At 41.0% G+C, this 18,292-nt stretch overlaps 2 protein-coding genes across 2 annotated transcripts in view; one reads left to right on the top strand and one right to left on the bottom strand.

The window, feature by feature from the left end:
• SYT11 (synaptotagmin 11) overlaps positions 1–18,292 on the top strand; it is a 75,432-nt gene that overhangs the window by 19,747 nt on the left and 37,393 nt on the right. The gene's annotated exons all lie outside the window — the stretch shown is intronic.
• Positions 1–18,292, bottom strand: part of LOC122677288 (GON-4-like protein) — a 37,652-nt gene that overhangs the window by 3,206 nt on the left and 16,154 nt on the right. The window contains 7 exon segments of the mRNA XM_043877245.1: positions 7,476–7,629; positions 8,654–8,798; positions 10,471–10,642; positions 11,702–11,788; positions 12,421–12,619; positions 17,503–17,606; positions 18,214–18,254. Coding sequence (XP_043733180.1) covers positions 7,476–7,629; positions 8,654–8,798; positions 10,471–10,642; positions 11,702–11,788; positions 12,421–12,619; positions 17,503–17,606; positions 18,214–18,254 — 902 coding nt within the window.

Raw genomic sequence — 18,292 nt, 5'->3', positions numbered from 1 at the left:
CCTTCCAGAAACACTGCATTCATCAGTTGGGGAAGTGTGGTGGGCCATGGTCTGAGACACACACACACACACATACATATATATATATACACAAACAGCATATAGTGACTGCTCTGCATTTCAAATTAAGCTAATCTCCAATTAATAAATATTTTATTACTACTTAGTATTTTCTGATAAGCTCCATTCTGGTCACCAGGAAGGGAAAAGTTTAGGTCACAGAGAAAGGGAAGCAGATGGTCAGAATCATCTTATCTAAAATTTGTTCCTGCAAATGGAAGTGCCTTATTAATCCTTATCCTGACCACATGGAAGCTTCCTTTTAGGCAAATAATGGTGCAAGGAACTTTGGGAGGGAAGGAAAGAAGAACAGAGAGACTGAGACAGCTCACTTTTAAGAGTGAATGAAGAGGGGAACTGAGCTTACCCTGACAATAAGCACTAGGCACTGTGCTACAAGCCAAGCATACAAATAAGGAGGCAGTTCCTGCTCTCAAGGAGCTCACAGTGGAAGAGACAGTCAAGTAGAAACCAACGATGAGGTGGCCCAGTGATGAACGATCCGCCTTCCAATGCAGGGGACTAGGGTTCAATGCCTGCTCAGGGAACTAAGGTCTCACATGCCTCAGGGCAACTACACCTGCACATCACAACTACTGATCAAGCCTGCACAAAGACCCATGATGCCAAAAATTTTTTTAAAAAAGAAAGAAACCACTAATAACATTCTATGTAAGAAAGGTTACAGATGTGCACAAAAAATGACACAGAACTCAAACATAGAAATTTAAGATTTTTCTGGACTAGGTCCAACTACAAATAAACCTTAAAGAAACAGAGTTTGCTAAATGAAGCAAGGGAGGACAAAATATACTTCATTTTCAAAATCACAAATGTGTTTAAAGAACACAAAGAGATCAGTCTGGTTACTGTCAAAGAATTGTCAGAGGCAAACAGGAGAGGCCTTCTGCACATGCCAAGCCGTCTGCACTCTACGCTAAAGGAATAAAGGTGGCTGTGGCAGCAATGTGAAGGATGGAATCAGTGGAGCCTGAATCAGAGACACTTGTTAGAAAAATACTACATTAATGTAGGTGCAACTTAGTTCAGGTGCTGAACCAAGGCCACGGGCAACAGAGCAGGAAACAGAGGAAGAATGCCGAGGACTTAGTGACAGACAGACAGATGGTAAGGATCAAGTAGGAGTCGAGGACAACTCCTAGGTTTATAGCTCGAGATTATGTCTAGTCAGTAATGTACACAAAGAACAGATCCAATAAAGTGTAATTGGGGGAGGGGAGTTAGCTGTTGGTGGTGGTAGCAGTGGCAACAATCGGAGGCTGCAGAGCGACATACAGCTCAGTCTGAGGAGTCAGTGAGGCAACTGAGCCAAGAATTCCTAGAAACAGTTGACTTCACTACTCTGGACCTCTGAAGAGAAATCTGGGCCAAAGACACAGATCTGAAAATCATGAAGAGACAGAACACCAACAATCATGAATCTGGGGGAGACCCCATGCTGCAAAACCACTGTGTAACACGGACATTTAAGGGCAGAGTTCACGACAGAGCAGCCCGAGATAAAAGTCCTAGTATCACAGTAGATAGGAGTATAGGAGTTTTAAAACCAGAACCTATAATTTTCTGAAGTAAAGTTTATCAAGTACCTGGCATAATTAGTAACACTAGACACATAGTAAGGCATATTATCTTGAAATTTCAAAACACTGAAGAAATAGGAAAAATCCTACGTACTGCCGGAGGGAGAGAAAAAATCACGTATCATAAAAAGGTTCAGTAGTCAAAAGGGCATCAAATTTCTAAAGAGCCAGTGCTAGAAGCTAGAAGAAAATGGAGTCCTTAAAGTGTTCTGATAAAAGTGATTTTCAACCTAGAATGTTAGACCCACTGATGTGGGAGAACAGACATACAGACATAGTTCAAACTTTTAATTTTGAGTAAATATAGATTCATAGACAGGTCTTATGTACACTTGTTACACAGTAACAATAGTTATATATACAAAACAGGTATACAGTACAATAGCAAACTAGGAAATTATAATATGGGTCATGTCATGTCATAATACACGATGAATACAAGCAGTTTAAATCTAAAAATTTGTTTCTCAAGCACTCAACCTCAGAATGCTACTAGGATGTGCTCCACTAAAACAAGGGAAAAGAGATGTGGGGTTAAAGAAATAAGAGGATCTGGACTTCCCTGGTGGTCCAAAGGTTAAGAACCTGCCTGACAGTGCAGAAGACACAGGTATGTTCCCTACTTCTGGAAGATTCCACATGTCACAGGGCAACTAAGCCCATTCACCAAAACTACTGAGTTCGTGTTCCAGAGCCAATACACTGCAACTACTGAAGCCTGAGCAGCCTAGAGCCCGTACTCCACAACAAGAGAGGCCATCGCAATGAGAAACCCATCAGTTCAGTTCAGTTCAGTCGCTCAGTCGTGTCCGACTCTTTGCAAACCCATGAATCGCAACATGCCAGGCCTCCCTGTCCATCACAAACCCCTGGAGTTTACTCAAACACATGTCCATCGTGTCAGTGATGCCATCCAGCCATCTCATCCTCTGTCGTCCCCTTCTCCTCCTGCCCCCAATCCCTCCCAGCATCAGGGTCTTTTTCAATGAGTCAACTCTTCACATGAGGTGGCCAAAGTATTGGAGTTTCAGCTTCAGCATCAGTCCTTCCAGTGAGCACCCAGGACTGATCTGCTTTAGGATGGACTGGTTGGATCTCCATGCAGTCCAAGGGACTCTCAAGAGTCTTCTCCAACACCACAGTTCAAAAGCATCAATTCTTCGGTGCTCAGTTTTCTTCACAGTCCAACTCTCACATCCATACATGACCACTGGAAAAACCATAGCCTTGACTAGATGGACTTTTGTTGGCAAAGTAATGTCTCTGCTTTTTAATATGCTATCTAGGTTAGTCATAACTTTCCTTCCAAGGAGTAAGAGTCTTTTAATTTCATGGCTGCAATCACCATCTTCAGTGATTTTGGAGGCCAAAAAAATAAAGTCTGACACTGATCACACGGACCACAGTCTTGTCTAACTCAATGAAACTAAGCCATGCTGTGTGGGACCACCTAAGACAGACGGGTCATGGTGGAGAGGTCTGACAGAATGTGGTCCAGTGGAGAAGGGAATGGCAAACCACTTCAGTGTTCTTGCCATGAGAACCCCATGAACAGTATGAAAAAGCAAAATGATAGGATACTGAAAAAGGAACTCCCTAGGTCGGTAGGTGCCCAATATGCTACTGGAGATCAGTGGAGAAATAACTCCAGAAAGAATGAAGGGATGGAGCCAAAGCAAAAACAATACCGCGTTGTGGATATGACTGGTGATAGAAGCAAGGTCCAATGCTGTAAAGAGCAATATTGCATAGGAACCTGGAATGTTAGGTCCATGAATCAAGGCAAATTGGAAGTGGTCAAACAGAAGATGGCAAGAGTGAATGTCAACATTCTAGGAATCAGCGAACTAAAATGGACTGGAATGGGTGAAATTAACTCCGATGACCATTATATCTACTACTGTGGGCAGGAATCCCTTAGAAGAAATGGAGTAGCCATCATAGTCAACAAAGGAGTCTGAAATGCAATACTTGGATGCAATCTCAAAAATGACAGAATGATCTCTGTTCGTTTCCAAGGCAAACCATTCAATATCACAGTAATCCAAGCCTATGCCCCAACCAGTAACGCTGAAGAAGCTGAAGTTGAACAGTTCTAACAAGACCTACAAGACCTTTTAGAACTGATATCCAAAAAAGATGTGCTTTTCATTATAAGGGATTGCAATACAAAAGTAGGAAGTCAAGAAACACCTGGAGTAACAGGCAAATTTGGCCTTGGAGTACGGAATGAAGCAGGGTAAAGGCTAGTAGAGTTTTGCCAAGAGAACACACTGGTCATAGCAAACACCCTCTTCCAACAACACAAGAGAAGACTCTACACATGGACATCACCAGATGGTCAACACCGAAATCAGATTGATTATATTCTTTGCAGCCAAAGATGGAGAAGCTCTATATAGTCAGCAAAAACAAGACCGGGAGCTGACTGTGGCTCAGATCATGAACTATTTATTGCCAAGTTCAGACTTAAACTGAAGAAAGTAGGGAAAACCACTAGACCATTCAGGTATAACCTAAATCAAATCCCTTATGACTATACAGTGGAAGTGAGAAATAGATTTAAGGGACTAGATCTGATAGACAGAGTGCCTGATGAACTATGGACAGAGGTTCGTGACATTGTACAGGGATCAAGACCATCCCCATGGAAAAGAAATGCAAAAAGGCAAAATGCTTGTCTGAGGAGGCCTTACAAATAGCTGTGAAAAGAAGAGACACGAAAAGCAAAGGAGAAAAGGAAAGATATTCCCATTTGAATGCAGAGTCCCAAAGAATAGCAAGGAGAGATAAGAAAGCCTTCCTCAGCGATCAATGCAAAGAAATAGAGTAAAGCAACAGAATGGGAAAGACTAGAGATCTCTTCAAGAAAATTAGAGATACCAAGGGAACATTTCATGCAAAGATGGGCTCAATAAAGGACAGAAATGGTATGGACCTAACAGAAGCAGAAGATATTAAGAAGAGGTGGCAAGAAGACACAGAAGAACTGTACAAAAAAGATCTTCAGGACCCAGATACTCACGATGGTGTGATCACTCACCTAGAGCCAGACATCCTGGAATGTGAAGTCAAGTGGGCCTTAGGAAGCATCACTACGAACAAAGCTAGTGGAAGTGATGGAATTCCAGTTGAGCTATTTCAAGTCCTAAAGGATGATGCTGTGAAAGTGCTGCACTCAATATGCCAGCAAATTTGGAAAAGTCAGCAGTGGCCACAGGACTGGAGAAGGTCCGTTTTCATTCCAATCCCAAAGAAAGGCAATGCCAAAGAATGCTCAAACTACCGCACAATTGCACTCATCTCACACGCTAGTAAAGTAATGCTCAAAATTCTCCAAGCCAGGCTTCAGCAATATGTGAACTGTGAACTTCCATATGTTCAAGCTGATTTTAGAAAAGGCAGAGGAACCAGAGATCAAATTGCCAACATCCTATGGATCATCGAAAAAGCAAGAGAGTTCCGGAAAAACGAATATTTCTGCTTTATTGACTACACCAAAGCCTTTGACTGTGTGGATCACAATAAACTGTGGAAAATTCTGAAAGAGATGGGCATACCAGACCATCTGACCTGCCTCTTGAGAAACCTATATGCATGTCGGGAAGCAACAGTTAGAACTGGACATGGACCAACAGACTGGTTCCAAGTAGGAGAAGGAGTACGTCAAGACTGTATATTGTCACCCTGCTTATTTAACTTATATGCAGAGTACATCATGAGAAACGCTGGGCTGGAAGAAGCACAAGCTGGAGTCAAGATTGCTGGGAGAAATATCAATAATCTCAGATATGCAGATGACACCACCCTTATGGCAGAAAGTGAAGAGGAACTAAAAAGCCTCTTGATGAAAGTGAAAGAGGAGAGTGAAAAAATTGGCTTAAAGCTCAACATTCAGAAAACTAAGATCATGGCATCTGGTCCCATCACTTCACGGGCAATAGATGGGGAAACAGTGGAAACCGTGTCAGAGAAACCCATATACCACAACTAAAGGGAAGCACCTGCCCTCCAAAACTAGAGAAAATCTGCACAAAACAAAGACCCAGCTCAGTCAAAAACAACTCTTTTCTTTTAAAAAAAAGAGGGCTTTCCTGGTGACTCAGTGTTAAGAATCCACTTACCAATGCAGAAGACACAGACACAGGTTCAATCCCTGATCCGGGAAGATCCCACACGCCACAGAGCAACTAAACCTGTGCTCCAGAGAATGGGAACCGCAAATCCTCAGCCCCTGAACTGCCACCATGAAAGTTCGCACACCCCAGAGCCCGTGCTCAGCGAGGAGGGACGCCACTGCAACGAGAGCGCATCCCCCTGCCCGCCGCAACTGGAGAAAAGCCCACATAGCAACAAAGACCCAGCAGAGCCAAAAAATAAATAAATAAAATTATTAACAAAAAATAAAAAAAGACAGAAATAAGAGGATCCAACACAAGTAAGAGGTGAAACAAAACTCCAGGAAAATCGTGAAGAAAAAGCCAAAGACATTAGTGCAGCAAGCCAAGAGAGCAGCATGGGCAGAGTGGAGCCGGATCAGAGCGCCCTGGGAAGGACTTCTTCAGGACGATGAAGGTGACAGCCGAGACCCTAAAATACCTGAACACACTGAAAAGAGATTTATAAAACTTAAGCAGACTTCAATGTTAAACTGATAATAGATACATAATAAAACCAAGTCCCACTCACCCTCCAAAAATGCAATTATTAACTCCAGGAGAAACAAAATATTCAGCAGGAAAAGCAAAGTAATCATGATACACTACATGGATCAGCTGTCAGGAGTTTTTATACTGTTTATAATGTAAACTCTGGAAAAAATCCAACTTATACTGTGATATAACTGCGGTGAAGCAGTGAGAGAGTGTGGAGAGAACTGTCTTCATCTTCCATGGTTTCAGTTTAATAGAGAAGGCGCAAATCTGGAAAGTCAAGTGATAGCAATTCTAAGCATTCTACCTAGATCCTAGATTAGAGGTAAATGTACCATCCCTGCAGAAATCTTGCCTAGCAGGAAATAGGGAGAAAAATGATTGCTTTTCATGACAAGACTCACAGAGGTATTTAACTCTTTACAGCAGTAGTCCCTGACCTTTTTGGCACCAGAGACCAATTCTGTGGAAGGCAGTTTTTCCACAGGATGGGGGTGAGGAGACCCAAGGGATGGTTTTAGGATGATTCTCATAAGAAGGTGGCAACCTAGATCCCTCACACGCACAGTCCACAATAGGGTTCATACTCATATGAGAATCTAATGCCACCACTGATCTGACAGGAGGTGGAGTTCAGGCATTAATACAAGCAACAGGGAATGGCAGTAAATACAGAGGAAACTTGGCTTACTAGCCTGCCATTCACCTCTTGCTGTGTAGCCAGTTACCAACAGGCTATGGACCAGTACCAGTCTGTGGTCTGGGGGCTGGGGACCCCTTTATAAAGTATATAAAGTATACTTTATAACTTTGATATAAACATCTAAATTAAAAGAATTAAGAAGGATATAAGTGGATTGTTGCCTACCCTTTGAAGAAGGTTAGAGTGGAAGAAGAGAATAAATAACTAAAGGAAAACAAATTTGAGGAGTATTTTTACATTTGAACAGTTTTACATTTAGCAAAAATATCCATGACAGGGGAAGAAGATGATACTCCATACAAAAAGAATAGATCAATGACCTTAGAAAGGAAAAGAGGGCTAGTGTGCAGTTAGGAGGGACTAGCGTTAGATAAAAGGCTATTCACTGAATCTGAGAAAAAGAAAAGGAAAGGCTGCACTCAGCCAAGGTGCCCGGCGGAGCGTGCAGGGAGCACTTACTTTAATGATGTTGTCAGGAGCTCTGTTCATGTTGAGGTTCTTGATTCTCACTGTCAGCTGGTGGGCAGTCTTGCAAGTGAGAAGGTACTTGCTGATCAGAGGCTTGGGAAAATGGGTCCCTTTAAAAAAGTGCTTCAGGCCTAAAGCCAACAAACTGAGAAGGGGGCGGGGACACTCAGTCTCACTTGACAGTCCATCCTGCTGAAAAGCCTCCCAGACGAACTCCACATTCTGCAACCCAGATTTTTTATAGCTAATTCTTGTACAAGTTAATGGAAACTCAATAGAAAATTTCAGATATTCACTGAATGCTAAGAAGTACTATGCAAGTAAGACTCAGTGAGGTATTCCCATCAAGTGATAAGAGGCAAAACCAGGCATAAATTGCTAATAAATGTCACAACATGATGTGTTCTATAGCAATCATAAAAACAAAGTTTGAGGGAAGGAGAATGGCTCTAATAAAACAAATATAAAATGAATATTGGGCACCATGTTAAACATATTAAATCCATACCAACAGTACCTCCCAACATCACATACTCAATTAGTTACCTGTATACATATTTGCTGATGGCAAACCTTTATCAAATAATCTCACTCTTGAGAATTTACCCAAAGAGATAAACTCAAAGAGTTTCAAAAGTTCTATACACAAAGATCCTTGGTGAAGCCTCACTTAGAACAGCCAAACAACAGAAGGAGGGAAAAGAGGCAAATAAAAGGACTATGATAGGGCCATTAATCCTGCCTGGAAGGACAATATACAGAGACAAAAAAAAAAAAAGACAATGCTACACTATGGCACATAGAAAAACAATTTCAAGAAGTTAAGCTAAAAAAAGCAAAACAAAATTAAACTCAAATTGCCAATAATTATGTATGAAATAAAAAAGAAAAACTCATTGTCTTTGGGCTGGTGAGGATAATGGATACAAATGTTTTTTCTTTAAAATTTTCCTCCAACAGTATTGTCAGATTAGTTTGTATGATAAACAAAACACAAATTACAACATAAAATGTTTCCAAAATGTATACGTAATCCCTAAAAAGAGCACTGCTGGAACAGGAAAATACTATAGAACTGTGTCCATCTACATGGCTTTTCTTTGTCTTTTGTTTCCATTTCTTATTACACAAATCTTCTGATTTTCTTCTCTGCTACACTAAGTCCTTACCTGTCCTCTGCCTTGGTGAAGAAATTCTTAACCTGGGGATTCTTGGCCTTCAGAGAACACACTGGAAGTAGCTCTGGATACATGAAAACCTTGCTTGTGGCTAGGATCCAAGCCACTTGCTTTGGCAAATAGGGCAATCTATAGGCTGTAAGAAGAAAATTCATTGTAAATGAAATTCCAGAACAAAAGAGGGCTTCACAAAAGCTTCTGAATGCATTTTGGCATTTAGAGAGAGGTGACCCTAAATAACGTGTGTATCCACCCACATACCCCTCTCCCCAAAGTTTGCACAATCATTCTCAGCCTAACATGTACCTAAAAGGAGTCCCATTCAACGTTATTAAAAGTTGATTGTCTTTTTCTTTCCTGTGTGGAACACTTAACACACTAAATAACATAAACACTTATAAAGTGCCAAGTAACACCTGGCAGATACTCTATGGTCAAAAAATTTTTACCTCCTTTCCCTTTTAAATCCTTGAAAGGTAAGTGAACTTCAACAATGTTTTCTTTCTTCCAGGATAAGACTCCAACTTCCTTAATCTCCCTCACAACTCTGGTATTCCAAATTTCACTTATTCTTACTTAACTTTCATTAAGTTCTCCCAGATTCTTCCTGAGGTTGGGACAAAAAAATCAGAAAGAGAATGAGACAATTCAGTCTCATTTGTTTCTGTCTTGCTGTCTAAGCCTCCCAATTCCAGGCACTTCTGCCTTTTCAGAGATAAGCACCTCTATAGTCATATTTTTCCTTTTGTAAATGTAATCTTTATATCCCCAGAAGAAAAACACAGGTCACTATATATGTAAGTTATAACCACATGCGTACTCTGTTGTGTCCAACTCTTTGCAACCCTATCAACTGTAGTCCGTCAGGCTCCTCTGTCCATGTGATTCTCCAGGCAAGAATCCTTGAAGTGGGTTCCCATTTCCTTCTATAGGGGGTCTTCCCGAGTCAGGGATCGAACCCGTGTCTCCTGCGTCTCTTGCATTGGCAGGTGGATTCTTTTACCACAGAGCCACCTGGGAAGCCCAAGTCATAACTGTAGTCTGGTGTTAAGTTTTCATTACCAACATATAACTAATAACGCAGTTTGAGATCAGTGTCTATGACATAATGTACTTATATTCAATTAAATTATAAGAGTGGGAGTTAAAATGAAGACCAAAGTCCAAATCCAGAGCAAACCACAATTAATGTGTTAAACCAGGAAGAAATGAGAAGTAAATATTTGATTTAAGGGAACAGGAAATATTTTCACAAAAAAAAAAAAAACTAAACCAATGAAAGTAGAAACCAAACCTGAAGATGTCTTTAAACTATTGAACATGGCAAATGCACAACATTTTTACTTTGTTCCTAACTCCCAAATCAATGTTTCACTCAAAATGGAGACACCACTATAATTATTATGGGAAATAAAATGATGTTAATGAAGAAGACAGTAAAAACCTAAATATAACCTCACTTTACCACTTGACTTCCATCTTTATCTGATATCGGTGGTCTTGACCTGACTCCTGATACTTACCCTCATATCTATTTAAGTCCAATTATTAGCAATGAGTCCCACATCTCTACCTCCCACTTCCCTGTCCTATTCACTGACTCCATCGTCTACTTAAACCCCAGTATTATTACCTAGTTCTAGAACTTAGGTAATGAACACACAGGGAGGATAAAAGAGAGAAGAAAGAAATTACAAATACCCATCTCTTCCAACCCTAGGAAATTATCCCTAGGAAATGATATGTGGGGTAAGACACCCAACTCACACTGCAAATAAAAACTTAAAGTGGACCCTTCTGTTCCCTACCAGTCTTCATGACAGTTTTACGAGGACTTGAGTCAACCCTGACTTGTGTGCTGAAGTCTTCAATGAGCTGCATAGCTCCCATCAGGTTACAGGGTTGGAACAAGGTCTGAAACTTGGGGTTAAACTGATGATGGTGGGCGATGGAGCTTTGGGCAAAGGTTCCCAGCTCTTTCTGAGAAAACAGGACACAAAGGAGATGTGAGTTCCAGACAATTGATACCAGTAGCTCTTAGACTCTGAGAGAAAAACTGTCCTTCCTACAATAGGATAAAATTGGTTAAAATCATCATAAAATCTTTCATAATTAATGTTTTTCCATTAAGAGAGCTCTTCTACTAAATCTTCAGATATTTGAGGATCTCTGATACACTAATTTATTCCTGTTTTATTCTCAGTCTGAGTGTTCCTCAGCCTTTTGGATGTATGTTCTAGCTCCCCAGATGGAATTAAAATTCTCAAGAGTGAGAGCCATTACTTAAAAAATTAATAAATAATTTTTTTATTTGTTTCTCTGAATAACACTCAGAATAAAGTATTGCTCGTGATCCTCTGAACACAATAAGAGAGAAACATACTCCATTGACTATCCAAGGAAGATTTGATTATGAGTCAACTCAGACTCCAGAGACTTACCCAACAGGCAAAGAATATCCTTATTGCTGCCCCAAAGTTCAGATTTTTTTTTTTAAGTTCAGATTTTAAAATGTGAATTTTTTGCCCATTCCCTGCTGCTCATGGGATCTTATTTAGCTCCCCAATAAGGGAATAAAGCTGGGCCCTGACAGTGAAAGCGACGAATCCAACACTACTGGACCACCAGGGAATTCCCAAAATTTTGAAATTAAAAGCCTTTCCTCCAAAATATTTCAAAATGCCACAAGCAAAATTAATTTTATACATAAAACAATGATATCAAGCTTAATAAATAATGAATTCAATAAAAAGAAGAGAAGTATCAAAAGCCTAAGATGGGTGGAACTACAGGTAGGAAGAGCACCCAATAAAAAGGTAAGAGGAATTGTCTTTAGAAAATTGAATACGCACTCTGTCCTTTCCTGGGAAGCAGTAACTTATGTTTTCTCAGCAAGCATAGGAAGCCACACAAATATTTACCAAAACTTGCAGGAGAGAAGAATTCATATAGCTCATGATGACTTGGTATCTGTGAGAAATGACTTCCTAACTAATTAAATACACAATTCTTCAGATTTAGGAGTATCTGAAACCTTACAAGAAATATCCTGGTGGTACTGGCCTCCGAACTGAGACTGGGGTTGGAACTGGCGAGAAGGTGAATTTGCGTCAAGAGTTGAACATGCTGGGAAGGGAAAGAAAATAATACAGTGTGACATGTTATGATGTTGTCATCTCAGAAACCCAGAAGACCAATGTCAGTGACTTTATCAAACACATTTCACTTTCTAGGGAGACTATGAGAACAACAAAGTTATTTCAGTATGAATTTTTTTCTCAGATATGCTCTACTTCAGCAAAATGACAGAATCAAAGGCAGTTTAACCTCAAAGCAGAGGAACTGAGATTAGAAAGAACAAAAACTACTCTGGCGTAAGACTGTTCAATTCAGAAGGGATTACTAAAGATTCTTTGAAATTTTACAGCGTTCTTTTTCATTTATTTTTCAGGCTCTGCTGTGCAGCATGCGGGATCTTAGTTCCGAACCAGGGATAGAATTTGTGCCCCCCGAATTGGAAGTTTGGAGTCTTAACCACTAGACCACCAGGAAAGTCCTTTTACATGCATTCTTATCTGAGCCATAAAGACATGAACATGGTGACTTTTCAAGGTCCTGACTGATGTGAAGATGCTGTGGTCCTGTGGTTTCAATGGTTACCAAGACATCTATTTCTTTCTTTCACAAGCTGCTAATTTTTGGCTTCATCTCAAAAGATGAAGATGATCCAGTATTAACATTACCAAGAAGAGTCTTACCTGCTGCATCTGCTGCTGGAGCCTCTTCCTCTGTGCTGGGTCTAGAATCAGAGTCTGATGAACCTTCTCCCTCTGGGGTTTAACCCTCTCTACTTCCTGCTGCTGTTTGGCTGAAGATTTTTTCATCTTCAGCTGTTCAAGTAGCTCCTTCAAGGTGCAATGTTGCTCATTTAGTAAGTTGGCCAGTGGTTCCTCAAACCTATCCCCCACAGGGAGATGGCTGGATTTGAATATTTTCACGGATCCAAAACACATCCAGTTCCTTCCTACCATGGGCTAAGCCAGTCTGAGCAACTTCCATCTACTGCTAATCCTCAAGTCTCACTTTAGCCAAGAGGCAAACTCTTAGCCTACCCAAATCTTCTCCCAAAATAGATTCAGATAAGATGGTTCTGAATCATCCCCTTGCCATTCTCCTACAATCAGTACGCTAAGTAATATACTAATGAAGGTGAAATTAAACTAAAATCTAAACATAGGGTAATGTCTGGATAACAAAGCAGCCAAGGAGCTAATGGGAATCCACAATTTTTGCATCCCACTGACAGTTACATTAATCTGGGACTTATTCTTAATGGTGATACAGAATCTTCCCAAAGCACAGCCTCTGTTCTCTAAGCTAGCTGCTACTCCCACCCCAGGTCTAGCTTTTCCTGTTCTCCACCTCCTAGTCATTCAGGCTGCCCTGACTTCCTTTCATAAAAACTCAGAGACCTTCTAGCATGGAGTAGAAAGGGCATAAACTAAAACATATGGTGCTTACATGCATGCTAAGTCACTTCCATCCTGTCTCTTTGCAACCCAACAGATTGTAGCCCACAAGGCTCCTCTATCCATGAGATTTCTCAGGCAAGAATACTGGAGTGGGTTGCCATTTCCTAACTCCAGGCGATCTTCCTGAAACGTGGATTGAACCCACGTTTCTTGCGTCTCCTGCATTGGCTGGCAGGTTCTTTACCACTAGTGCCACCTGGGAAGCCCTAAAGCACATGGCAGCTTAGATGAATCGTGAGAGACTGGTTCAAGTGTGACCCTACTCATGTCCATGAAAATATCTTAGCCCTCTAAATTCCTCCTCCAAGCTTTCTATCGCTACCCTCCCAGCCCCACTTTGTAAGAGACAGATAGAGACTGTCAGGGGCTGAAGTAAGAATCCAAATGCTAGTTCTGAGGTAGACGCAGAAGAAAACACTCAAGTGATTAAGCAAAAATCGCTACTCTATGAAATCAGCATACAAACTGCTCAAGCAGCTATGACTAGCAGGTTATCCTAATTCAATAAATCCTCTAGATTGTACAATAGTTAAATGATCATAACTTTGTTCCAACAGCCCTTGGGGATACACATTATGTTTCCTTTAACAGTATTTATTGCAAGTATGGGCAGGCCCAGGATGAAAATCTATAGACATAGGACTGTCCTCTGTACAGTTTTACTGAGAACTGAAAACTCTTTTGAGTATCTGCATACCTAGCAGAGGAACAAGAACAGAAGCAGGAAAAAAAGTATAATGCAAAAAGAGCTGTACCTGATTCTAAGAAGCATTATCTCGATGGACAGTTGATAAGGGGAGCACAAGTAACCTACTTTCCATGTGATATTTTACTTATAATCAAATAATAAGCTAGGTTTGTATTTCCAGCTAAAAGAAAAGCAGCAGCAGCCTAAGCAGAATACCAGAAGGTAACTGAACTGAATAAGAATTTTTTAAGTAGTTATGTAATTCCGAAATTTTAAAAATTGACACACAGAGGTGTGTAGTGGAAATGAAATAGGTCTACTGATCAAATCCCATGATAATAGGTGCTCAGATTCTATTCTGCTACACTAGAATTTTTTTCTATGAAACATGGTGTGAAGTAAGTGGGTCAAATACAAACTCTAAGGAACAGTATGGAAGTTCTTTAAAAAATAAAAACAGAGCTACCATGTGACCCTGCAATCCCACTCCTGGGCATATACCCAGAGAAAAACATGGCCCCCAAAGATGCATGCACCGCAATGTTCACTGCAGCTCTGTTTACCATGGCCAAGACGTGGAAGCAACCTAAATGTCCGCTGACAGAGGGACGGATAAAGAAGCTGTGGTCTGCTGCTGTCCTGGGTCATGGCCGACTCTCTGTGACCCCATGGACTGTAGCCCACCAGGCTCCTTTGTCCTTGGGGATTCTGCAGGCAAGAATACTGAAGTGGGTTGTCATGCCCTCCTTCAGGGGAAGATGAGGGGTACACACACACACACACACATACATATACATACATGTGTGTATATACATACATACATATGTATATACCTACATATATATGTATACACACACACACAGAATGGAATATTATTCAAAAGAATGAAACAAAGCCATTTGCTGTAACATGAATGGACCTAGAGTATCACACTGAGTGAAGTAAGTTAGACAGAGAAGGAGAAATATCATGTGCTGCTGCTGCTGCTAAGTCGCTTCAGTCGTGTCCGACTCTGTGTGACCCCATAGATGGCAGCCCACCAGGCTCCCCCGTCCCTGGGACTCTCCAGGCAAGAAAACTGGAGTGGGTTGCCATTTCCTTCTCCAATGCACGAAAGTGAAATGTGAAAGTAAAGTCGCTCAGTCGTGTCTGACTCTTGGCGACCCCATGGACTGCAGCCTACCAGGCTCCTCCGTCCATGGGATTTTCCAGGCAAGAGTACTGGAGTGGGGTGCCATTGCCTTCCCCAAAATATCATGTGACATGCCTTATATTTGGAATCTAAAAAGAAATGATACAAATGAACTTACTTACAAAACAGAAAGAGAGCCAGGACATGGAAGCAACCTAGATGCCCATCAGCAGACGAATGGATAAGGAAGCTGTGATACATATACACCATGGAATATTACTCAGCCATTAAAAAGAATTCATTTGAAGAAAAAAAAAAAAAAAGAATTCATTTGAATCAGTTCTAATGAGACGGATGAAACTGGAGCCCATTATATAGAGTGAAGTAAGCCAGAAAGATAAAGAACATTACAGCATACTAACACATATATAGGGAATTTAGAAAGATGGTAATGATAACCCTATATGCAAAACAGAAAAAGAGACACAGATGTACAGAACAGACTTTTGGACTCTGTTGGAGAAGGCGAGGGTGGGATGTTTCGAGAGAAAAGCATCAAAACATGTATATTATCTATGGTGAAACAGATCACCAGCCCAGGTGGGATGCATGAGACAAGTGCTCGGGCCTGGTGCACTGGGAAGACCCAGAGGAATCGGGTGGAGAGGGAGGTGGGAGTGGGGATCGGGATGGGGAATACATGTAATTCCATGGCTGATTCATGTCAATGTATGACAAAACCCACTACAATATTGTAAAGTAATTAGCCTCCAACTAATAAAAATAAATGAAAAAAAAAAAAAAAACCAGAAAGAGACTCACAGACTTTAAATAGGAACTCATGGTTGCTGGGGGGTAAGGGATAGTTAAGGAATTTGGGACGGTCATGTATACACTGCTATATGTAAAATGGATAACCAACAAAACCCTATTGTACAGCACATGGAACTCTGTTCAAAGTTACGTGCCAGCCTGGATGGGAGGGGACTTTGGGGGAGAATGGATACATGTATATGTATGGCTGAGTCCCTTCATTGTTTACCTGAAACTATCTCAACACTGTTAATCGGCTATACCACAATAGAAAATGTTTTTGGTGTTAAAAAAAAAATCAATAAAAATAAAATTGAAAAAAGAAAAAAACTCTAAGAAACCTTGAAAATGTTCTCAAAAAAAGAAAAACGGTAAATACGTGATGTGACAGAAGTATTCATTAACTTCATGGGTGAAATCCTTTTGTAATACATAATGTATATCAAATCATCACACGGTGTACTTTCAATGTTTGAGAACTTATCTATCAATTAAAACTCAACAAAGTCGGGGGGGGAAAAGGAACTCGAGATTTCTGTTGTGGTTATATTATGGTATTTATTATAATGGAATATGAGTGAATATTCATTGGAAGAACTGATGCTGAAAATGAAACTCCAATACTTTGGCCACCTGATGCAAGAAACTGACTCAGTGGAAAAGACCCTGATGCTGGGAAAGACTGAAGGCAGGAGGAGAAGGGGACAACAGAGGATGAGATGGTTGGATGGCATCACCGACTTGATGGACATGAGTTTGAGCAAACTCAGGGAGCTGGTAAAGGACAGGGAAACCTGGCATGTTGCAGTCCATGGGGTCACAAAGAGTCGGACATGACTGAGTGACTGAACTGACTGAATTGATGACTGATACTCCTGACTTTTACTCATTGGTTAGTATACCTAGCCTTTTTCAGTAAGTTGCACGTTACCTGAAGGTCTAGCTCTCAGGTGGATCCTAAGCTCTCTAGTTAGGTAATGCTGTCAAGGGAAAGCACAGGACTAATTAAAGGCTGTGAGTCCTGGAGTTTGCTTTTTTCTACCCACGGCACAAACCGTGCCCTGACATCTAGCCAGGACCTAATGATAGTATGCTGCTGCTGAGAGTGGGTAACAACAAAGTACGGGTGAACTCTGCAGACTCAACACAAATATGGGGGGCATTAAAGCCTCTAGATGGGACAACAGAAGGGCTAATTCATGTGAAAAGGGCAGTATACACTTTTGAGACTCCAGGGCATTACTGCAGGCGCTTCATGGTTTGCTCAATTAATGCCCTGGAGAATAACAAAGGTTCATTAACTTTTACTAGATGTTAACAGCAAACAGAAGAACAAAAGGGACATAGTGGATATTAAATTTTGGGGTAGCTTCTGTGGCTGGCCACGCAGAGTCCTACACACCTCTCCAGCACCACTCACCTGGAGAAGCTGCTGTGGATGCCAGCTACTGCTTTTTCTCCCTTCCCAAACAGATACAGCTTGGTCTGGAGATGCACTGCCCCATAAGAAGGAGAATTATTCACTTCACACCCAACACCCCCATGGAGCTCAGCGTCCTTATATCAGTAACAGGAGGTAGTCAGGGATGAGAAACTGTTAACCAAAACTTCTCCAAACATTCTCAGACATACATTTTTCCTCTACTCCAGGTCTCAAGGTCTTTGGTTAGCCTACCGTAAGGCTTGAGGGGTGTTAAAGTTAGGCCGAGGCTCAGCCACACGTCCCTCCTCTTCTGGGCCGTCATCTTCCATGCTGGAGAATCCCATCTCATCTTGAAACTGACGGCAAAGGAAAAGAAGGATTTTCTTGGGGAATGGGCATGTAAAAGTCACTCCAACACCAAAAAAATAAAAAATAAAAAAAAGTCACTCCAACAGTGACAGGGGAAAATGCAGACTGGTTTATAGGACTTTAATAATGCTGGCACACAGAAAGAACTTGCATTGGATCCCTTCTCACTTCTGAGCTCAACCAGTCCAGCACATGGCATAATTTTCATGCCAGAAAAAAACTTTCTCACTTGGTCAACTTGTAATGGTAAAGACAGAGCATGGATAACTCAAAATGATCAGATTATCTTTCAAGAGAGAAATTTATGAAAAAAGAAATTATAATTAGTTTGCAATCTTTAAGGATGTGACAGTTGAAGATGCTATGTAAAAGCTCGTAAGGAAAACATTACTAAGATATGGATATTCAAAGTTCATTAGTTACCAAAATTCTCCTGTCACTATATTCTCTCCTGGATGGACTGACAGGGGAATGGCTTGGTCAGACCTGGTCAGACCACTGTTCTGGAGAGAAAGGCCCTGAGACCAAAGGACAGAGCTTGCTGGAGAATCCATCTTTCGTGTCCAGAGTTCTCGTTCAAAGATCACTACTCACAGTTTCAAACGACTCTTCCATCAGTTCATTCATGTCCTTTTCTGCAAAAAAGCCAAATAGTATGTTGTTGGCACACACT

Source organism: Cervus elaphus, chromosome 20 (genome assembly GCF_910594005.1).
Source record: "Cervus elaphus chromosome 20, mCerEla1.1, whole genome shotgun sequence".
In the NCBI taxonomy this organism is placed as follows: Eukaryota; Metazoa; Chordata; class Mammalia; order Artiodactyla; family Cervidae; genus Cervus; species Cervus elaphus.
This window is presented reverse-complemented; position numbering and strand designations above follow the sequence as displayed.